Here is a 25,186-nt window from a genome sequence, read left to right as displayed (position 1 = left end):
CTTGATTCCAGTTTGTGCTTCACCCAGCCAAGCATTTCGCATGATGTACTCTGCATAGAATTTAAATGAGTAGGGTGACAATATACAGCCTTGACGTACTCCTTTCCCAACTCTGAACCAGTCAGTTGTTCTATGTAAGGTTCTAACTGTTGCTTCTTTACCCGCATACAGGTTTCTCAGAAGACAGGTAAAGTGGTCTGATATTCCCATCTCTTTAAGAATTTTCCACAAGTTGTTGTGATCCACACATTAAAGGCTTTCACATAGTCAATGAAGCAGAAGTAGATGTTTCTCTGGAACTCGCTTGCTTTCTCCATGATCCAGCCAAGGTTGGCAATTTGATTCCCAGTTCCTTTGCCTCTTTGAAACCCAGTCTGTACATCTGGAAATTCTCAGTTGACATATTGCCAAAGCCTAGCTTAAAGGATTTTAAGCATGACCTTGATGGCATGTAAAATGAGCATAATTGTACAGTAGCTTGAACATTCTTTGGCATTGCCCTTCTTTGGGATTGGAATGAAAACTGACCTCTTCCAGTCTTGTGGCCACTGCTGAGTTTTTCACATTTGTTGACATACTGAGTGAGTGCAGCACTTTCACAGCATCAACTTTTAGGATTTGAAATACCTCAGCTGGAATTTCATCATCTCCACTAGCTTTGTTTGTAGTAATGCTTTCTAAGGCCCACTTGACTTCACACTCCAGGATGTCTGGCTCTAGTTGAGTGATCACACCATCGTGATTATCTGTATCATTAAGACCTTTCTTGTATAGTTCCACTATGTATTCTTGCCATCTCTTCTTAATCTCTTCTGCTTCTGTTAGGTCCTTACAGTTTCTGTCTTTTGTAATGCCCATCCTTGCACGAAATGTTCCCTTGATATCTCCAATTTTCTTGAAGAGTTCTCTAGTCTTGCCCAGTCTGTTGCTTTCCTCTATTTCTTTGCATTGTTCATTTTAAAAAGGCCTTCTTATCTCTCCTTGCTATTCTCTGGAACTCTGCGTTCAGTTCAGTATATCTTCCCCTTTCTCCTGCGCCTTTTGCTTCTCTTCTTCTCTCAGTTATGATTAAGCCTCCTCAGACAACCACTTTGCCTTCTTGCATTTCTTTTTCTTTGGGATAATTTTGGTCACTGCCTCCTGAACAGTTTAATGAACCTCTGTCCATAGTTCTTCAGACATTCTGTCTACCAGATCTAATCCCCTGAATTATTCATCACCTACCCTGTATAATCAAAAAGGATTTGATTTAGGTCATATCTGAATGACCTGATGGTTTTCCTTACTTCAATTTAAGCCTGAATTTTGTAGTAAGGGCTCAGGATCTGAGCCACAGTCAGCTCCAGGTCTTAATTTTGCTCACTCTATAGAGCTTCTCCATCTTTGGCTGCAAAGCATAATCAATCTAATTTTGGTATTGACCATCTGGTGAGGTCCATGTGTAGAGTCAAATTGTGCTGTTGGAAAAGGGTGTTTGCTATGACTAACATGTTCTCTTGACAAAACTCTGTTAGCCTTTGCCCTGTTTCACTTTGTACTCCAAGGCCAAGTTCAGTTCAGTTCAGTCGCTCAGTCATGTCTGACTCTTTGCGACCCCATGAATTGCAACACGCCAGGCCTCCCTGTCCATCACCAACTCCTGGAGCTCACTCAAACTCACGTCCATCAAGCCAGTGATGCCATCCAGCCATCTCATCCTCTGCCATCCCCTTCTCCTCCTGCCTCCAATCGCTCCCTGCATCAGTCTTTTCCAATGAGTCAACTCTTCACATGAGGTGGCCAAAGTACTGGAGTTTCAGCTTTAGCCTCAATCCTTCCAAAGAACATCCAGGGCTGATCTCCTTTAGAAAGGACTGGTTGGATCTCTTTGCAGTCCAAGGGACTCTCAAGAGTCTTCTCCAATACCACAGATCAAAAGCATCAATTCTTTGGCACTCAGCTTTCTTCACAGTCCAACTCTTATATCCATACATGACCACTGAAAAAACCATAGCCTTGACTAGACAGACCTTTGTTGGCAAAGTAATGCCAAACTTGCCTATTATTAAGGCTACCTCTCGACTTCTGACTTTTGCATTTCAATCCCCTGTGACAAAAAGGACATCATTTTTTGCTGTGTTGTAGGTCTTCACAGAAATCAGTCAACTTTAGTTTCTTTGGCATCAGTGGTTGGGGTACAGACTTGGATTACTGTGATGTTGAATGGTTTGCCTTGGAAAGCAACTGAGATCATTCTGTCCTTTTAGAGACTGTGCCCAAGTATTGCATTTTGGACTCTTTCATTGACCTTGAGGGCTACTCCATTTCTTTTAAGGGGTTCTTGCTCACAGTAGTAGATATAACGGTCATCAGAATTAAATTTGCTCATTTGTGTCCATTTTAGTTCATCTACTCCTAAGATTTGAGGTTCTGTCTTGCCATCTTCTGCTTAGCCACATCCAATTTACCTTGACTCATGGACAAAACATTCCAGATTCCTATGCAAAATTGTTTTTCACAGCATCAGACTTTATTTTCCCCACCCGACACATCCACAGCTGAGGGTCATTTCCACCCTGGCCCAGCTGCGTCACTCTTACTGGAGCTATTAGTAATTGCTCTCTGCTCTTCCCCAGTAGCAGACTGGACACCTTATGACCTGGAGGGCTCATCTTCCAGTACTATATCTTTCTGCCTTTTCATATACTCCATGGTGTTTTCTAGGCAAGAATACTGGACTGGGTTGCTGTTTCTTTCTCCAGTGGACCATGTCAGAACTCTTCACTAGGACCCGTCCATCTTGGGAGGCCCTTCACAGCATGGCTCTTAGCTTCACTGAGTGACACAAGCCCTTTCGCCATGTCAAGGCTCTGATCCATGAAGGGGATGTGGATCTTATTTGAGGTCAAATGGCTAAAACTCAAGAAATCTCTCTGAATATAAAAATATAGGTAAGAATTCTGAGTAGCATCTACACTGCTTTCTCTGCAGATCAGCTGGGCCATGACATCCTAACCTAACAGAGTCCCCTATCCTGGGGCCAACCATGGTAAGGTTGGAGTAGGAAAGGGAACTCTATTCAAGCCCAAGGAAACCAGATCTGTTCTGGCTCTGTTCCGAAAGGGCCTATGATTTTCTAGACTTGAAGTGACTTCTAAGCATCACTGCTGGGGTGACTTTTGTCAGGTCATTTCTTCTAAAAGGTGTACGTTCTTTAATGTGAGGAAAGAATAGGGTGCAGGAAAATAATTGCTGGATTCCAAATTGTGTACTCAATCTTAAATGAAAAGTAAACTGTTTCTGAGAGGGAAGAAAAGTATTTACTTACAAATTCAAGCTAAGATTGAGCAAATGATACAACTTAGATTGTTCTCAGACACCATTATTCCTCAGGGGAATTAGCAGCATTAATTTATGACTAATAGATTAACCTCCCCCCCTTTTTTTTGTCAAGTCCTTGGTTAAACCCTTTGTGTGTATGTTTGGGGTGTGTGTGTGTATGTGTGCAAGTCTGAAAGAGTCTGGGCTTCATTCAAATGAAATCTCTCTTCCATCTTAGGAAACGTCTATATTACTTTTGCTGAGAAAAGGCTTGATGCCTCAAGAGGTCAACCCCCCACAAGTCTTGAAAGTGGTCTTGTGGTTTAAGAATAACAGTAGTAAATCTGATTAAAATTGCCTTTTTTTATCTGTATCCCAAATATATCTTCACAATCCTTATTTCACTGCTCTGAAACAAAGTAAGGAGGGTGGTATGCTGAGAGCCCCAGTGAGGATCCTGCCAACTAGCCAAGGGAGCCTCTTCACCTGCAATGTGATTAAAAATGATTGTCTCAGAGTTGTAGCCACCACATGAGATGACAAATCCAAAGCTTGTAGAGGTTTAGTGTTTTGTTTTGTTTCCAAAATAACAGAATTATGGAGCCAGAAATTAAATGTGGCCCTCTGACTTCCAAGCCTTTTCTACTAGCATAGAAGTGAAGTGAAGTGAAGTTGCTCAGTCGTGTCCAACTCTTTGCGACCCCGTGGACTGTAGCCTACCAGGCTCCTCCCTCCGTGGGATTCTCCAGGCAAGAGTACTGGAGTGGGTTGCCATTTCCTTCTCCAGGGGATCTTCCCAACCCAGGGATCGAACCCAGGTCTCCCGCATTCCAGGCAGACACTTTAACCTCTGACCCACCAGGGAAGTCTACTAGCATAGTCTACTTTAAAATCCTTGAGAAATGTCACTGAAGACTAGGGTAGTACTATATTAAAAATCAGTTTCTCAAGACATCCAAAAAGAAAGAAAACAGTTACTTTAGATCACCACTCATATCTAGGTTATTTCATCCTATCTACTATCTATAGCTACTGCTTGATATACCTGATTTTTATAATGCTAAATACCGGTGTCAAGTTCATATATTCTTCTGGATATTAGATATAAAGGTACAAAGATTATAGATACTAAAGAGATAGCACTGTTAGCCAAATATAAAGACTTAATTCTCAATTTCTCTAAGATATTTATCTTCAGAATTTAGTGACCTATAAAATATTCTTATAATGCATAACAGCCCTAAAATGTTTATATGAAAGTGATAATGTTTTAATGATGGTAACAACTGTGCCTCGCAGTATCACTAACTTGAATAGGGCAGGACAAATTCTGTCCAAAAGATGGTAATAAGATGTTCTTTTAAAAAAACACTAAACAAAGTCCTTAAATGTCTTAGCCACAAGATGCCAATAAAATTGAATTCATATCTAGTTTAATTAAACAATGGAAATCAGGAGGTAAAGGGTAGAAAACTTCCCTTTGTCCCTCTTTTCCTGAGAAACTTTCAAAGGTTGAAAATCAATTCCTTTTGTCCCCTTGTTATTCATCTGCTACACATTAAATAGAAACTCTGGGTATCGAGTAATTCCCATAGGGTCTTTCATCTACAGAGAAGCCTGGTACAAATTAAATTCTTACTCTCCTTCATGAATTATAGATATGTGTTGTAGTGGACCGTTGATTTATCAGCATACGCTTTTGCTAGTTCAGCGTGGTGTGACAAGCCAACGGCAGTCCTTCTCTAGGGTTACTTTGGGTTGGGGATTGGGGTGCTGTATTAATTAATATAAAGCATTATCATGTTGCTCTGACATTACAGTCTCTGTTTAAAAGGCATCCTGTTAGACACTGTGTTTTAGTTACCTCCGTGATCCTTCAGCCATTTAGGTTAGCTGTGTATGTGTGTTCTAATACACTGTAATAACACTAAAACGTGTAACACCGCATCTGCCAGTGATGTGATGCTTATGAAATGACCATCTTAATGGTTATTACAAATACCGTGCAAGAACAGACCGTGCAGACGACCTCTTAGGAATTCTTAATTGATGCAAAAGTTGGTTTAGTATTGGACTTCAGAACCAATAGTTAAGGAAAAACTTTGATCCCTGCCTGCAATATATCGTCAGGCGACACAGCTTAGGCAGGGTCTCTGTCCTAAATCGGGTTGCCTTCCTTTTGGAAACCACAGATATATACTAACCCACACACCCACACACATACACACCCAGAGCAGAGTTCTCAATCTCTAGTGCTAGGAAGTTGGAAGATTTTCACTTGAATTTGTTCCCCACCAAATATGCTAAAAAACCTTTTTGCGGCAGGTTTTCTTTTAGGTCTTTTAACAAACACAATAGTTGGTCGGCTCTCGGTCGATTTCTCAAGTGCCAGGCCTCCCCGAACCACTCCAGTGTCCCCCTCAGACACAAGTCAGTCTCTGGCCCAACATGCACCTCGGCTCGTCCCCTCCCGCTATCGCGAGACCCACCCGCGGAGCGGGAAGCCTCTCCAGGAGCCGCCCCCAGCGGGCCTCACCTCGCTGGAGTCCTCCTGCTGGTTGATGACGGCGAGTGCGTCCTCCGCCGCCTGCCGCTTGGCCTCGGCCACCGTGCGCTCCATCTTGGCGCGCTCTGACGTGATCATGTCGTGCGCCTTACGCTCGGCCTCGGACACGGCCTTCTGCAGCTCGGTCATGGCCTGCCGCTTCACCTCGTTGACCGCCTCCTCTGCGGGCCGGGCAGGGGGGACCGGACAAGAGAACAAGCTCTGTTAGCGTGCGGCCCGGGCTCCGGACCCGTCACCACAGAACGCTAGACGACACGCGTGACTCCCGGCCCCGGACTGGGCGGGTCTTCCAGATGTCTAAAGACTCACGTTCTGGAAATTTAGGAAAGGCAAAGGGTGAAGCCTTGTTCCTTTAATTTACGCTCCTGGGAATACCGTTTACACTTCTGTGGCCTCACCATAACTTGACTACCAGACTAGTGCTCCATACAGGATCCTGAGATCAGACTTCAGTAGTCAGAAGACAAAAATCACCACAAGAAATCCGTCTACATAAACTGAGACCCACGAAGAAGAAGGGGTTTTGCCACAATGAAATATGAACACAGGGAGTCCATGGGTAATGCTTTCAGGAAAAGAGAAGGGAATAGATTTTACAGACACACATATATATATGCAAACACTTGTTTTGCTGGTAAAAGATACAGTAATGAAAAGGTGTGTCATAACAATGCAGACCTTTGAAAGAAAATCCAAGATGAAACATACGGAAGATCCAGCTTTTCTTTTTCCTGTCATTTCCTGAGTGATGTGGATATATAGGGATTAAAAAAAAAATCATTTTCTCATTTCCAAATTTTTCAGTTGTAGTCCATCTACTGAATCAAATATAAGCAGTTTTGCATAACCAATTGTTGCATTAGACAAATATAATTGAATCATACTGCAGGCCAAAACAATCAGGCCCGACTACAAACCTGCAAGGTGTCAAATTAGCTCTTTATTTCTGGCTGTGGAAAGGGTGCAAAGATTTGACTAATGTACAACATAAGATTGACAACTAAAACAAGTAATTTCCATTTAAAAAAATTAACTGTTCTAATTAACAGGGAAAATATCCTCCCCCTGAATTAGTTTATCTAATTTTCATCTTTATTCAAAGCAAAATGACAATGATTAATTGAAAATTTAATAAGCAGTAATTATTAACTTGGCAAATCTCATACCAATTAACACTCTATTAAAACTAATTATGACGTTTCATTCAAGTGTTTGCACTTAATTGTTTCACTCACTTAAAAAGCACCTTAATTAAATGTTCTGTTTAATTAAAAACAGATTCCTAATAAAAATGTTATACTGCAGATTAAAAATGTTGAGATACAAATACTCCTATAGTTCTTAAAATTTCTGTGTTTTATTTCACACCTCCATAGTTCATGACTTGAGGATCAGGAGAAGCCCTCCACTATTAATTAGTACTCATGACTTTCGTAGCCTCCACCATTTTTTATAGGATTATTTCTGAAGCTCACTCATCTGTAATTACTGTCGGCTAGATTTTATAAACTAAATTAAAAGGGAAAGATCCAGACAGGAAATATTAACTGAAATATGTTCAGCATTTTTTGGTTGCTTTAAGATATGCATTTCAAATCTGGATGGAAGCAGAGCACTGCACAGAGCTGGCAGCACCTTCTTCACCAGGAGGTGAAATGATACCTTTATTATCCTATCATAAAGACTTGGGGCACTAGGGAAGCACTGCCCTTCTAACTGTATAGTCAGGGTCTAATTTGGTTTGAATATTCAAGGTGAATTAAAATTCTATCTAAGTGGTAATACAGGACAATAATTTTTGCTTACGATCAAAGCTGTAGCTTGACTAATTGTATATGCAAATCAGGCAATTTATATTTAAATTATGCATTCCTATTCTAATCCCACAGGCATATACAGATCAGCAAAGAGAATTGGTAGGACATTTACAAGGTGCTTGAATATTTATTACCAACAGCAAACACTCATTGATTGTTTGAAAAATATACTGAAGAAAACAGTTGCAATTTAAAAACTATATTTATGGTAGCCTTTCTCCAAGTTTATAAAGACCTTTTAAACTTCAGAGTGTATTTTACTACCTTTGCTATTGCTTTTAAAAATACTACTTTTAGGGGAAAAGTGATATGGCCTTCAATTATTTGTTAGGATTCCAAATATTTAATATGTATCTTGTTATTAATTGTATTATTAGGGTCACATGCAAACTTTGAATAGGGTCTATAGGTTAAATAATTATATTGTTTTAATGTTAATATCCTGATTGTGGTAACCATACTGTGGTTATATAAGAGAATGTCCTTGTTCTTATTAGGAAATACACACTAAAACGTTTAGGGTAAGAAGATATCACGTCTGCAACTTACTCTGAAGTTGCTGGGAAAAATATATATAATGCATAAACAGAAAAAGAGTGAAGGAAAGATGGAAACAGAAAGAGAAGACATCAAAGCAAACATGGTGAAACAGGGGAAGACTGGGAGAAAGGTACATGAGATTGTTTATTCTATTTTCTGCAACTTTTTCTGCAAGTTTGAAGTCATTTAAAAATAAAATGGTACAAATTATTACATGGTGTACTTTTAAGACAGGATATAATTTTGAAATTATAATTTTCTCAGAAAGACACCTGGGTTACAGTCCATTGAATTTTAGATGTTTGATATTAGCATTTGATATTGTTCAAATGCTTTAAACTTGATTTTATTTACCTATATTTGTCACAAAGATAATGTATAATAGTTTCATTGAAAAGACATACTTTTGTCAAAAAAAAAAGAATCTTGGGGAAAAAACTTTCAAATTTTAACAGGCTGAATGTAGATAGCTGTCACATTCTGCCTTTGGTGTTTTGCTCATATTGGATGCCTTGATATTTTGAACACTAGAAATGCTTTTTAAGAAGCCTATAAAGATAAATATGATAAGCACTTATTTGAGACTTCCAAATGAAACTGTCATCTGTCGTTCAAAGACTCAATATACTACTCCTTAAAATTTAGCAGCTATCCATAGAAAACTGTTCCCAAATGGTTTTTATGCAGCAGATTAGGGATATCACTGTGATAAAAGTACAAATTTAATGAACATTACTTCCAGGTCAGGTTTTAGACTGAAGACCTAATATAGATGGATAGGCACATTTTATAAATATTCCAAACATTGGTTTGATAAGAGTTAACCCTTCTTAGAAAATGCATGGACATTACATAAACAAGTATTGCTCTTTCTCTCTTTTCAGAGTACCCAAAATGCAACGTATACCTAGAACTGGTTTCAGAAATCCACGAAACAGTGAAGAAAAATTAATAGTGGACTCAATAGATTACAATATGTCAAGTTAAAAAAATAACTGATTAAGCACAAAATACATAGTGCTGTTTTGAATCTGCTTCCAATTGCTTACCACTTATGGTAGGATTTCCTTTTTGCATAGCTATTCAAGTTGACTTTCCAACAAAGGTAGTATATTCAGAAAAATCTGCTCTCACTTAATAGCAGTCAAACAAAGACTTGAGCAGATAATAGCACAGAAGGAATTTGGATTACACAAGACTTCACTGTCAGTTTTTCTTTATGAACTATCAAGATTTAACTCAAATACACATAAATAATGGAAATACAGAGACTCTTTTCCTCAACACAAAAATTCATCTTTCTGCCATCCAAAATGGCAATTCTTTGTACCTCTTATTGGAATAAGTTGCACTGACAGCTCAAAATTGGAGAAGAAAAATGGTCAGAAGGAAGACATAGCAATTCTTTCTCTAGATTATGTGGCACTCACCACATTTTAACAGCCTAGGAGTATTCCATAACTGTTATCCTGGTAGGAAATCTTCTTAGAGGCGATGTGGTAAAACTGGTAAGACTATACGGACTGGCTATAGATACACACACACACACAACACAACACAACACAACACAAATAAACCTAAACCTTTAGGCTGAATTGCTCTATCTGATTTGTATACTAGACATGTAAAGCTGCTAAGCCTAGAATACTATCAGATTTTGAAACATCTTATCACTGTTACAAAAGAGTTATTAGAAAATTAAAAAAAAAAACAACCCACAAAACTCAAATAAGACTCAAGGGACCGGAGTCACCAAGTTGCACAGAACTACAGACATAGCTGGGTCAAATTAAAACCCAAACTGAAATCTTCTGTAGGAAAAAAAACCTTTTCCCCTTGATTGGGGGTTCACTGCCCCACACCTGTCTGATGGTTTGTAGAAACAGCATTTTCCAGTTTCTCAGCTCAGACAAACCATTTTAACAGTTGAAGTTGTTTAATCACTAAGTCATGCTCGACTGCTTTGCAACCCAGGGACTATAGCCCGCCAGGTTCCTCTGTCCATGGGATTTCCCAGGCAAGAATACTGGAGTCAGTTGCCATTTCATGCTCCAGGACATCTTCCCAACCCACAGACTGAACCCGCATCTCCTGTATTAGCAGGTGGATTCTTGACCACTGAGCCATCAGGGAAACACTAACAGTTGGAGTTATAGAAACTCAAAGCCACCTTATGTGTTTCCAATGTCATTTTAAAGTCATGAAATAGGCTTATAATTTATCTTAGTTTTTTTTTTTTTTTTTAAATAAGGTTTCGGCTCAACTTACTGGTATTCCACCAAGATTCTGCCAAATTTGATTTCTTTAAGGCCAGTAAGTCAATGAGTCATCAGAAACTTTAAGCTACTTTAAAATGTTATGTCTTAATGAAAATTAGATAGTATACATGGAAAGGAAAACAGAAATTTAGCAACTTTGTCATTTATTTTAGCTTTAGTCATTGAATATTAGCACAAATGATCAATTTTAAAAAATGTTGGTAACCATAAAATTTCTGAGTGCCTCAACCAGTTGCTGTGATATTTTTTAAAAGAATTCAAAAGGTAGATGTCAATTATAGCTAGCTCAATTAAAAAAAATTAGAAGATAAGGCTAAAGTAAAATACCAGACTTTATTTTCAGGAAGGAAAAAGTGCATGCAAGCTGAAACCTCAGCCTTCCAGCCTGAAATCATTACAGCCCCTGGAAAATAGGGTTTATAACAGAGGTATCACCAGACCCTCATTACAGTAGCACTAGCAGATGCTATATAATAGAAACTATTCTGTGCTCTAATCAGGCCTGGTTTAAGAATATTCATCAGGGTTTTTAAATTTTGTGTGTGTGGGGGTTTATTTTGTTGTTGCTGTTCTTGTTAGCGGTAAAGTCCTTTCTTGTCATTCTTCACATCACTGCATTAACAACTGCACACAGCTGCCAGAACACTGAACTCATGTTTTTAAACAATTCTTACCAGCTTTCTTCCAGATCTCCTCTGGCACATATCCAGAAGCAGGCCTGTGAAGGAACTCCCGATGTGCATCTACGAGGAGGATAGAAACCGGTGGAGAGGGGAGGAGAGCACCGTAAGCACCGTTATGTCATCACACAGAGAGAGCAAGCAACGCCCACTATCTCGGCTTCTCTACAGAAACACAGTTTTTTAAACACTTTCACTCCAAAACGTAAAAATAGGAAAACCAGCCATCAGAGCTCAAGGAAAATATGTCACTGGTATAAATGCTTATATGCTCAAAACCAAAACAACTCTAAACATTTCATTATGTGTGTTAGTCTCTCAGACTCTTTGCAACCCCATGGACTCTAGCCCACTAGGCTCTTCTGTCCATGGAATTCTCCAGGCAAGAATACTGGAAACACTATTCCAGGGTTGCCATTCCCTTTTCCAGGGAATCTTCCTGAACCAGGGATCAAACCCAGGTCTTCTGCATTGTAGGCAGATTCTTTACCATCTGAGCCCCCAGGGAAGCCCAAATTTTTCATTATACAATATGTTATACAATACTGTTCCCAGCACTCCCTAAGTATGGGAATTTCTATGAACATATTTTATTAAAGAAAGCAAATTTTATTTGCCAATTTTCTCTTTTTTTATGTCAAATTGAGAGTAGAAAGTCAAATTATATTGGAGTAACATAATTTTCACACAGCTATGATTCTACCACCTTTCAATACATAGTGAGCCTGACTCCATGGCTAACCAGTTCTCACACATAATTACTTTAAAAAATCTTGCTGAGCATTAAAAATTCTCACAACAATTGGATTATATGGATTTGACATGGATGGGAGCAAGAAAGAATCATTAGAATGGATTCACAGAGAGCCAGTTGACCAACTGTAACTAGTGCAGGACATGCTTCCGGGGGGGAGGTGGGTGAAGGGGGGATATGAAGTTCCACTATAAGTGAAATGTGCTTTTATGCTGCACAAATTTTAAAAGTTTGAGAAAACAGATCATAATAAAGTTGATACAGGAATGCTAACCTCCAAATAACATGTTCATGAAAATGACATGATACTTATTTTCATGTTTTTATACATGCTTAAAAATAAAGTGTATACAGTCTTCCATAGCTAAAATATGCTCTAAACCTCTTCCATACTGGATTTTTCAAACAAAATTCTATATATTTAGAAGTTTGGAGGAAGAAAAAATATCATTTTAACTTTTATAAATTGAACAATCTTTCAACTCATGATAAATTTCAAATAACTGAAGTTTTCTTTACATGTATAAGAAATGTTAAGTAGCAGACTTTTTAAAGAATACTTTATCTAATGTATGTTGATGGTCAAAAGAAATTCAGCCCACTCTTCTATATTTTGCAGAGCTACAGAATAAGAAAACACAATCAAATTAGCTAAGTATATATCATTTTATATTTGAATGCCTTAGACACATTTGAATATTTAGAATCACTTGAGGGTACATAGATTATCAGTTGCCCAGAACATAAAATTTCCAGAACTATTCTGAATTATCAAAATGTTATAGTTTACTGAAGGACATATGGAAACTCCCTGTACTATCTTTGCAATATTCTCAGAAGTCTAAAATTATTCCAAATATAAACAATTTTTGAAAGTTTACATTATAATTAAATGACTACTTGATAATTGAATGGACTAGAAATACCCACACATTCTCATGTGCACATTCATTTCTATACAGTAAATGACGAAAACTCAAATGTTTTTATTTAAGGAATTTTCATTTGTTAAAGACCTTGATAAATCTGTCTGATGCATATACAACTCCAAAGAAATGAGACATGCGTAATTAGCTCTGTCAAGATTATCTTCCACACTATTTTAAAGAAAGTGAAGTCAAGTTCACACTTAGTCACATGACGCAGTGAAACAGAGATTTACTTAGACATTTATTTTCAGGAGAAATAAACCTTGGCTTAAGAATAATTTATTGGATACGAATAGATTTGTAAAGTCTGAAGACAGAGGGAAAAAAAATGCCTTTTCCACAGTAGCAAAAAAATGGGGGGGTGTATTTTTTCATTATTGGGGTTAAGGGAAGAGTAATAACTTTATAAAAATTACTTTTCTAAATGGCCAGTTTTTATTATAGGCAACAAGATGATGCTAAGTGATCCAAATACTAATTACCAGCACTAGGCAGCACAGGAGAAGAGCCAGGTCTAAAGACCAGAGATGAGGGACCTTGGCTTTGCCCCACGACACCGTGATACTGGGCAGGTTAGCTTCTCCATGTCTCAGTTGCCACAGCTGTAAAGTGCCAGCGATTCTGCCACATTTGAGACTGCTGCTGTGAGGACTCAAGGAGGTACTTCCTACTGCGCATTTGCCATGGCACATCCTAAACTCTGATTAGATGTTAGTTGGGATTCTCTTCATTCTCATTATTTAGCAGGATGCCCAGTGAGAATGGATACACAGTCATCCTTTGGTATCCGAAGGGAGACCAAAAGCTGAGGATATTCAGTCCCTTATATTGAATGGTATGGTGAATAGCAACACAGAGGTGCATGTATCTTTTTGAATTGCAGTTTTATCTGGATATATGCCCAAGACTGAAACAGAAACAGACTCACAGACATAGACAACAGACTCGAGGGTACCAAGGGGGAGGGTTGGTGGAAGAGGGGTGGACTGGGAGCTTGGGAATAGCAGAGGCAAACAGAATGGAGAAACAGTAAGGTCTTACTTACAGCACAGGGAACTACGTTCAGTCATCTGTGCTAAAGCACAAGGGAAAGAATTTTAAAAAGAGTGTGTGTGTGTGTGTGTGTGTGTGTGTGTGTGTGTATCACTCTGACGTACTACAGAAATTAATACAACCTGTAAATCAACTATATTTAGATTAAAAAAAATGGTATTTGTATATAACCTACACACATCCTTTTCTATACTTTAAATCATTTCTAGATTACTTATAATTCCTAATGCAATACAATGTAAATGTTTTGTTAAAAGTTGCCAGCACATGGCAAATTCAAGTTTTGCCTTTGGGAACTTTCTGAGATTTTTTTTTTCCTCTGAAAATTTTTGATGAGTGGCTGGCTGAATCCATGGGTATGGAACCTGTGTATATGGAGGGCTGACTGTATATTTATTTCCTTATAAAAAAAATTACGGTGAAAAGAGCACCTTAAAGTTTGTTGTTGTTGCTGTTTTTCCCTCCAAGCACTTAAACAAAAGGGCACAAAACTTTAGATAAAACAGAAACACTGAAGAGGCCTGGATTAAGTAATGTACACCAGTAAATTTTTACTCCCTCAGTACATATCACCTAGGGACAGAAGTTATTTCTGTTGTTAGCAATTTACTGTCTGAACCCTGATGGGAAGTCTTCAAACTTCTTAGATGATACCTTTATGAATTTTATTTAAACCTCACAAATAGCCCCCCAATTTTTCCAAAGATAGTTATTGTACTGGAGTCAACTGTGTACCCACCTTTCTGTGTGCTATACAGCTGGTATAGATCGTGAGGATCCATTTACCACATCAGAAATTTGTGCTGTATTTCACCTTCTTGGCTTCATCTCCCTATAATTCTCAGTGACACATGTCATATCCACATAGAGTCAAACTCCACCTGACCTAGAATCCTGATAGAAATATCAACTCCAATCAAGCAAAAGTTTTCTTAATCCTATCCTATTTTCCAAAAGAAAGTTTTTTTTTTTCAAAATAGCTGCAGAATATAAAGGCAAATAATTTACATAATACACAACTATTTACATATGTATACATATTTTACAATATCCCCTCCGATTCTAAGCTGCTGTGTCCAAGCTAAGCACCAGGTGTACTGACAAGAAGAATGAAGTGATGTCAGTAGAGGTATTCCTCAGAATCTCTTTTCATATACTGATAAATACTACTGTAGTAGCTACAGAAACCAAATGAGTAATACATTTAGTATTTTCTCTTCTGATTAAGTAGCAGCAAGAAGAGAACACATATGCAAAGTTAAATTTGAAAAAACAAAACAAATCCTGATGTTGATCAGTATTACAAGAGACAACTTCTCTCCCAAGACTTTCCTTAGATTTTTGGCGAATCTAGACAAACTTGTACAAGACATTCTAAGGTTCAGATTCTAAAGAAGTCAATTTTTAACCACCAAATATTGACCACCTATAAAACATCAGTTGCTATCAAACGGATGGTTGTTCTAAAATATAGCAGTGAAAACAGAAGAGTCTGTACAGGATGATTTAAAATGTGAAATGTATACATGTGTAACTATTGAAAGATGGAAAAATCATAGAAAAGTCCTTCTAAATTAAGTTTGGCTTGCTTTGGGATGCAAATTGCTTGGGGATGAAAGAAGAGGAAGAGGGGATCCTCCGGAAGATACATCTACGAAATGAGGAAACAAAGTTGAAGTGGAGGTAAGGTGAAAAGACAGAAAAAGCAATCTAGGATGTATGCAAGACATGGAAGATGCACTAACTTAGGACAGATGGATACTAGAGAAAGCGAGGGCCGCCATCAATACGCATAGAGGGATGAGTTGACAGCCTTTGGAGAATCAGTGTGACCTCCTATGACCCAGGACAGCAATGCTCAAAGCTTAGCAGCATCTATGTTATGGCCATCATCCTGTGGTGGGCAGAATGAAGCAGTGTTCATGAAAATATCTATTACAAAAACCATCAAAAGAAAGGAAGGTTTAAATGAGTTCATCTTTAGAAATGCTACTTATTTTTTGTTTTAAAGGATAATAAATTCGGAAATCTCAGTGTTATGTTCAAAACCCCAACCCAACCTAGAAGCCAAGAACTACATTATGATGTTCATCTTTAACAATAAAAACATGTAATGCCATAGGAGGCAATCATCTTTTTTCCCCAAAGATGGATATATTTAACTAGTAGTTGCATATTTTTTAGCCCAATATACTAAATACAGTAGACTTTTTAAAATTTAGTATTCACTTCACGTTATAAATGCAGACGCACTGCTTTGAAACGAATTTCATGATGTAATTTAAAAGGAATCAATACAAGTACATAAAATCTAAACTTTTGTATGCAGATATATTGTGAATAACTTGTGACTTTTATAATCTGACAGTTCAGAAGTTGAAAAATATATACCTTTGGATGTGAGCAAGCTATTTTTCTACAGTTATGAATTAGGGTCCTAAAGGTACAATAGATTTACTATATTTAAGACAGAATTACTGCTTGGAAATACTTTCAAAATGAAAAAAATACCTAAGAATGTACTAAAACTTCAGAAACTTGGATGCCAAGCAAAAACACTAAATTTATGTGCTTCTCGCTACTCTCTAAACTGAGGTTGCACGACAGACATTATTTAGGTCGCATCTACTATATGTCAGGCACTATCCCATGTTTTATAATTGTTAACTACTTTAATACAGAAACACCTATGAAATATGTATTGTTACCATCTCTATCAGATGAAGAAATTGAGGCACACAGTTACTTGCCAGAGGTCAACAAAACTAGTGAGAAGAACCAGGGATTCAGATCCAGACATCTGCTCAGACCCTGTGCCTTTAACTTTCATGCAAAATTCGGGAGCCTTTAGACAGTAATGAGAAACTCTACAATTCTGTGATAAAACTTGTCAGCCAAAGACATTTTAATTTCTCTTCCAATCTGCTTTAGGCAGGAGGTAGTATTAATTCAACAAACGTCTGAATTTCTAAACTTTCTGTGAACAATCAAGTTGATTAATCGTTTCCTTTAAAACAAAAATCTTTCTGGCACGTATCTTCATGGCTAGAGATAAAACCTTTAACAACATGTAACGATGGTGTGTTCTCCACTTCATAGCCTCTCTTCACAATATTCAAACATTCAAAAAAACACAGGAAAATGCATTCATACTTCAGAGTTTTCAGCTTCAGTCTCCAATACTGGTCTTAAATCCATCATTGGATAATTATTTTAACTTTCTCTAATGATACAGAAGACTTGAGAATCACAGAAAGAGGGCAGACAAATAAAGGATAAGCTGCGCAGAGATTCTAGAATAGTCCAAAGGCAGTAAAAAGAAAGCAATTTAAAGGAAATCAAATGTCAGGAGTGAACAGCATACTGCAAGAAAAAGGAAATGAGGGCAAAGAAGAGCAGAACCACAGTGGCCTTGACAAGCCCTCGGAGAGCACGGGAATCACCACGCAGCAGCTACCCACCCATCTCTACGTAGAAAAGCAATTCTACTTCAGTGATGAAATCATCCATTCTGATTGCCTTAACTTGCTCTTTGTGAAAAATGTATGCAGAACAAATCATACTTTGAAAATAGAGACAACTGCTTAAAAAAATAGTCTTCTAATTTTCTTAAGACTTGGATATTTGGAATTCTCCCTGGACATCAAGTGAGTTATAATAATAATGTAAATAATGAAAATCCATTATGTCAAGAAAAAGTGTATTATTTCAAGGCAAAGTACATTATTTCAAAAGTTCTTCAGGGTAATTACCTATTTTTTTCCTTAAAGAGTATAGATAATATTGTGGACTTAGTGTGTTCTGTTATAAAACTGTTCAAGAGGCTACTCATTTAAAACAGTCTTTACTTAATATCTGGGGGAAACTCCCCAAATTCAATTAATAATAGATTAATCATATTGTCTTACTAATCTCTCACACTGACTTAATACTATAGATATATTTCAAAAGTGAGAATCAGAATGAATTTAACAAACACAAGTCAAAGAAGTTACATTCTTCTCTGTACAATCACCAAATACAATTAAAATGCTACAAATGAATGTATGAATAATGGTGCCATTATTTCCAAGACAGGGGTAGGACTATGGCAATATTTTGAACTAAAGATATCTTCTATAACATTATTCTGAAGGTCTCATTTGAAATCAGACAACAACTTAAGGATTGAGAGAATCAGGATAAAAGAAACACATACAAAATTAACATAGGATATGGAGCTCTTCAGGTACGTAAAGATATAAGCACATCCGTATCTCTATTTGTACACACACACACCCTGCCACACACTTTTCAGAGGCATGAAATAAATTTATCAGCTAATATCTCCAATCCTTTAATTACACACACTAATACATTTGACTCCAAAGCCTAAGAGAAAACCTCAGAAAGCACTTAATGTAAAGGACCGTGTTCCATGATTACAAACTACCTGCCTTATTTATAGCCACAGCCCAGCACACAAGATAGATGGGACTTAAAGACTTCGGGAATCTATTAGCAAAAGACACCAGTGAAATAACTGCTGGATGCTAAAACTTGCATGTTGTATGACGCTTGACGGGTTCTCTCTGACGCTGTGATAGGTTTCTTTGAAAGGCAATCTAGGGTTCAGTGTCCCTAAAGAACAGGACTGTTTGTTTAACAGAGTCTCCACAAAGAAATGAACTACTTGTAGTCTTTTGAAAAATACAACCTATAAAAGCTTAAAACCAAAGCAATCTCTTTTACCAAAAATAGGAATTCATTAAGCATCATTAAAAGTAATGTGATTTGTGTATGCTTAAGAAGAAATTTTTAAAACCAAGTTTATTCTTTTGATTATGTAAACCTGCCTTCTCAAGAATGATGTATGCCTGTATCACTAGAAGGCTTCACTATATGTGACTATATGGTAATGGTCCTATGTGCAGTGTGCTGAATAAATAACTCACATAGGTCTGAAACATTATCCATTTCTGAAATTTCTCTTTTACAATGGACAGCAGATAATAATCTTGTCACTGCAGGGGACTGAATTGAGTGGCCTGCTGGTACGACTACTAGCTGTCTCCTTGCCTATCTCTTCCACTAGCTCAAAAATTCCTCAAAGGATGGAATTAAGAAACTTTTTCCTTTACTGCAGTACCTAGCAGTACTGTGTACCATGCGTGGTACACAGTAAGCCAGGCACAAAAAATAAGCACTGACTTGATGAATTTCTTCAACAGAGCCAGGTAAAATGGATATTTTAAAGTTTTGTTTAAGGCTCTCAATTTTCGTCTAGATTGAATGATTATAAATATCCTCTTTATATTACTAATTTTGGTTCACAATACAGAAGTAAAAAATAAGATGCTTATTCTAGTTTTATTTGGAACCAATGTTGATTCAAATTAAACTTAAACCTATCTTCATTGCTTGCCTTAACATAACCTAAGAAATAACACTTTTATTTTTAAAATATACTGCAGAATGTTTGTTCGGTTAATTAAATGACTTGGAATCCTCCTGTATTTAATACTTATGGCAATAGACATTCATCATTCAGGGATTAGCAAGAATCCACAAACCTAAATGCAAAGGAAATTTTATTGACTAAAAATCATTTGAATAAAAAAAAGATAATGTGATCAACAGTCAGATAATATACTTCAAATTTTAAATTTTTGATAATCAGCCACAGTTGATAATGAGGCCAAAGTCACGAGCTTAATCTGCACATGTGTAATTAGTTTTGTTTTTACAGCAGACTGTACCTTAACCTAAGCTAGGTAACAGGTGTGGGACTAAACACTTAAGAAAATGAGATGAGAAAATAAGGATCAACACAAATCCACCTTAATTAAGTTGACTCAGACTGTATATACAAGTAATGGCCAGCAATGTAAATGACAGTAGCTTATTATTAAATTCGGAAAAAGTCCACAGGTCACTCAAAAATTATTTTAGCTTCAAAGTTTCTTGCCAAATACTTAGGATTACATTCTATTTATAACCCCAGCAATTCTCAAATATCAGTACCAACTATAGCTACATGTTAGCATTAAACTTCTAAAGCATGGCTACATTAATAGTCCTGTAAGTTACTAGAATTAATAAAATCATGATTAAGCAATCGTTAAGATCATGGAAGAGCCATATCTTTATCACTAATTTTCCAGTGTCGGTGGGCAAATGACAAAGCCCTTAGGTCTCTTCTTGGGTTGGTTTTGAGATAAAGTGCTCTCAAACATTGAGGTACAGCACAAATCCCAAGACAGAGTGCTACAGACTCCAAGCCCACTCCCAGAGACTTTGTTTTTGTAGGTTGGAGACAGGGTCCAAAGAGCTGCATTATGAAGGAGCATACATTTTAGTGATGTACATGAAATTCTGGTCCAGCTTGGAAGTTTGCTCATCAGCCCAACACATTAACCTACAAAAGGAGTCTAATTTTTGTGACTGACCCTTTCTATACCAATCTGCCTAACAGACAAGACGTATTTGAGGATATAAAGTATTTATTGTTCTACAATTCTCTGCAGCGCCTTTATTTTTGCCGAGACAAATTAAAAATAAAAGCAGTATTAATAGCATAAGATATATCTGTTCAGTATGTCCATCTGAAGAAAAGATACCTAACGCCACTGGGTCTGGATTGACAGGACTCTGCTGCCTGGAGTGGCTGCTGCTACTGCTGCCGCCCTTTTTTAAGTCCTCAGCGTCGCTGTACCGCCGGATCCAGTAATTCAGCTCCTCCCGGTCTGCTTCCTGACATCGCCTTAGTACTGTGAGAGATCGTCTTGTTTTTTCTACCATGTCCATTATACAGTTTAACAGCTGGGGGAGAGACGGGCAAGGGGAGAAAGGAAATGCAGATCAATCACCGCAACTCCAAGGCCTTGGTGGGCGGCCAAACAAACTACTTTAGGGCAATGAAGAATGCTAGTTCATTCTGAAGGCCTCTAATATTTTCAAAGGTTAGATTGGAAACAGACCCAATAGATGAGTAGGTTCAACAGTAATGAGAATAAAATGTGGGAGGCATGACAGAGAGATTTTAGCTGAAGTTAACCCATACTTCCAAATACTAATCCCATTACTGGATAAACCAAATGACTCTCCCCAAGTAAAACAGTAGCTCATTCATCAATACGGCTCTAGGAATTCCTTTCAATGATCCAAACATTTCTCTCATATAAGTGGTTTTGATACTTTTTTTAAATATAAATTTATTCATTTTAATTGGAGGCTAATTACTTTACAATATTGTAGTGCTTTTGCCATACATTGACCTGATTTAGAAATCAAATCCTATATTCTACTTTAAACATTCTCACGTATTATTTTTCAAGGATGGCGGAAAACAGTTTCAGAACCCCCACACTTTTATTTTATCATGTCACTTCACTCCAGTTGTTTTCAAAACATTTTTTAACCTAAATGATTACGGACGTCTTACATGGTCAAGATGTTTCCATTCCTCTGCCCATTCTCTGTCTGTTAGTCTGTGATCAATCATTTCTTCTTGACGTGTGCCATGCAACCCTACAAATACAGAGAAGGCTGAATCACCCGAAAACATTAAGAACATAATCCATATGTGCAGAGGCACTTAGCAAAGACTATGTGGGCAAACTAAGCAATGCGAAAACATATTCGATTTTTGAATGCAGACATGAATCATACTCAGATACAGAATTACTTAATAGGTCCCTCATAGAATGATAAAATGTGAGAACTAGAAGAAATTTTAGAGGTCATCTGGTCAGAACCACTTCTTTTACACATGAGGATATGGAGAGTAAAATGACACCAAGCCCTGAGCCAGTTATCCATATAATATTCCCTAAGTGAAACTATAAATATATCCTGAATCTTAATAAATACAGGAAACCACAAGTAGACATTAAGTTCAAAGTGTGGCTTTCCTGCATTAATAATGAAGACGGCATAATTTGTTTTACATGGATAGGGATATGCTTTTCTAAAACAAGCATGGTTAAACTAGTCCACATTTGAGCATAGTAAAAATCAACATAATCCTATTAAATACATTTTCATGCTAAAATTGGGCTTCCCTCATGGCTCAGGTGATTAAGAATCCGCCTGCAATGCAGGAGACCTGGGTTCGATCCCTGGGCTGGGAAGATGCCCTGGAGAAGGGAACGTCTACCCACTCCAGTATTCTGGCCTGGAGAATTCCATGGACTGTATAGTCCATGGGGTTGCAAAGAGTAGGACACGACTGAGCAACTTTCACTTTCACTTTCATGTTAAAATTAGGCCATAACATAAAAGCAAAATATACTCACTCAACTTGCCAAAAATTTAAAAATAAAGAAAAATCAATATATTAGATATCATTTTGGACAGATATCATAAATCCTAGCCAAGAAACTAAAAATCCTAATTTGCAATCCACAGCACAAATATTAACACTCTTCAGCATTAGTGGAGATGCTACCATGAAAAGGCAGTAAGAAAACACCAAGTGAGAACAATAATGAACATAAGAAATTAGCCAGGATACTTATCAAAATAGAAAATGTGTCTTGTTAAAGGGACAGTTATGATCAGAGATACCTAGAAACGTGTGGCTCTTCTGACAAAATCAGGATGTGTAAAATAGGCATCTTCTACTATAAAGGAAAGGCACTGAGCTATGGCAACACTTCCCATTTTAAATAATTAAAACTTTGTTTTGGTTGCTGTTTCTTACATTGTTACTCTGAAGAGCAAATTAAGTTTGGCACAGGTTAGGCTTCTAGACACCTAGGCTCTTTTTCTGAGGGAGTTATAGTAGGAATTAAAACAATTTAAAAAAAGTTATGGCATCACCAACTCGATGCATATGAGTTTGTGGAAACTCCAAGAGATGGTAAAGGACAGGGAAGCCTGGCGTGCTGCAGTCCACGGGGTCGCAAACAGTGGGACACAACTGAGCAACTGAACAACAAAAGTTATGAGATACTGCATGCCACTTTTTGTGAAATCTGAGTGGTTAGAAATTCCATTTTAGCTGATTCAGTGAAATAAAGATAATGAGTCACATGACTTTTTTCAGCCAACCATGAAATACGATTTAATTTATAACTGATGGAAGTGTATGACAGCTTTCTCAGACTAAATACACCATTCCTCTCCAGTTAGACTATACTCTGAAATACATTTTTAAAGCTAAAATTGTCAATGCCATCTATTGGTAAAAAAGTAAAATTGCAAATAAGTTTTAATAATCTGCATAATAGAAAAGACATTGGAAAAGAGTAATATTTAGTTATTTCTCTGTTGTGACAATTTCAAGTTGAAATGTTTGCAGATATGTAATTTTTGTTGATTTATTTGTTGCTTGTGTTTTAGGGGAAAAGGACTGCCTGAAATGAAGCATCATAGAAAACAACTGGAGAGTGATAATGATATAAATGTGTGGTTTTGTGATAGAGGCATCTTACTACATTTGCCTATATAAGGCCAAGAACTTCAGAGATCTTAAAAGTTTCAAAAATTCAGCAGATTATATCAATAGTGATGTGAGCTCTAACACCTGGAGTAATAATAATGATCAACAGGATGTTTTAGGCTAATGGGATAACAGCCAATTATGGAACAGTGCTAAGCAGCATCTCATTTAACAACAACAGAAAAATAATACATACATTAGAAACATGTTTGAGTCCAAGTACCTGGTGAAGAAACATAGGTCTAATTTTTTTTTTTTTTTTGCTGTTTTTGAACACTTTGTTGTATAGAGCCAAATCTTTAAAAAGAAAAAAAAAAACTCAAAAATTTCCATTTATTAATTTCTCTATTTTAGATACTTAAAAGATTTATCACTACACAATTTTTATTTATAGCCATAATACCAGAGGGATGTACTAGAGGAAAACAATTCAAACTCATTAAAACAGTTTCATTTGACACTAATGTTGAGTCTTTCCCAATTCCTTACTAAAACTCTAAGCTTATTTATAAACTAATGCTGCCTGTAAAGCTATTTTACTAAAATATTCAAGCAGGTACATGTCTCTACATATAATAAACATTTATAAATCGTACCAGACCAAGTATACATTTATGACAATTCTTAAATTTAAATTCATGTATTTTTTACCTGGAGGACAACTGCTTTATAATATTGTGTTGGTTTCTGCCATATACTAACATTAATCAGCCATAGGTATACACATGTCCCCTCCCTCTTGAGCCTCCCTCCTCCGCCAACCCCATCCCACCCTTCTAGGTTGTCACAGAGCCCTGGATTTGAGCCCTCTGTGTCATACAGCAAATCTCCACTGGCCATCTAATTGTACATATGGTAACATATATGTTCCAATTTTACTCTCTCCATTCATCGCACCTTCTCTTTCCTCGTGTCCACAAGCCTGTCCTCTGTGTCTGAGTATGACCATTTTTATATTCTCAAAATAACAGCCTGCTGTAACACCATAATTTGTTACTCATACATCAAGACTTTACTTTAAAACACACTAAACTCTGCCAGACTTCAGGGATGGTTAAGTAGTTGCATATATTTATAGAGATTAGCACTATTAGTTTTATAAGCTATATTTCATGAAATAGAACTTACTGCCTAAGAAACAGGCCATTTCCTACCACCTATAAAATAGGGTATCTTTTGATCTTACAATGACCTGGTGACTCCACCTCTATTTGAAAATGAGCAATCATGGTTTGAGAGCAAGGAAGTTGTTATCACATTTGATTTCAGGGTCAAAATATCAATCCAGACAGAGAAAAAACATAACCATTTTTGAGAGCTCTTCGAAATGGTACCTTGGGGAACATCAGACGGATTGACTATTAAAAAAGCATAAATCATATGCTTAGTTATTTGTCTGACACACTTTATAAATGCACAAAATGACTATTGTGGGGAAGTGAAGCTACTATTTTACTATCTCACATCCAGGCCCCCCATCACCCCTGCCTTCAACCTGACTCACACTTTCTGTTTTCTAAACATTTGGAGGGCTGGGTTTTCTAAGGCAAAAAGAGACAGAAGTCTAACATAAACCTCTGCTCACCACGCTCCCTCTGCCTGGGGCTATAAAAACCTCTGTCCTACCCCTCAGGTGGGCAACTGGCCAGGCTTCCTGAGTCCTGTGACCCCTCAACTCCAGGTCCTGCTTTTCCACTTGGCCTCCATCCCGTGATGCTTCCAGTATCTTACCCACCAGACCATCTGGGCCAGGCAAGTTTTTCAGCAACCAGCTAAGAAGAAAAGCAGGCCTGGCACGGACACAGGGGTTGGAAAAAGATGAGAAAGACGGCTGAGTGTTGCTC

General features: G+C 37.4%; 1 protein-coding gene across 1 annotated transcript in view; it reads right to left on the bottom strand.

The window, feature by feature from the left end:
• The window catches only part of RUNX1T1 (RUNX1 partner transcriptional co-repressor 1), a 149,923-nt gene that overhangs the window by 8,618 nt on the left and 116,119 nt on the right, over positions 1-25,186 (bottom strand). The window contains 4 exon segments of the mRNA XM_068983723.1: positions 5,837-6,027; positions 11,177-11,245; positions 20,518-20,719; positions 21,342-21,427. Coding sequence (XP_068839824.1) covers positions 5,837-6,027; positions 11,177-11,245; positions 20,518-20,719; positions 21,342-21,427 — 548 coding nt within the window.

This window comes from Capricornis sumatraensis, chromosome 11 (genome assembly GCF_032405125.1).
Source record: "Capricornis sumatraensis isolate serow.1 chromosome 11, serow.2, whole genome shotgun sequence".
In the NCBI taxonomy this organism is placed as follows: Eukaryota; Metazoa; Chordata; class Mammalia; order Artiodactyla; family Bovidae; genus Capricornis; species Capricornis sumatraensis.
This window is presented reverse-complemented; position numbering and strand designations above follow the sequence as displayed.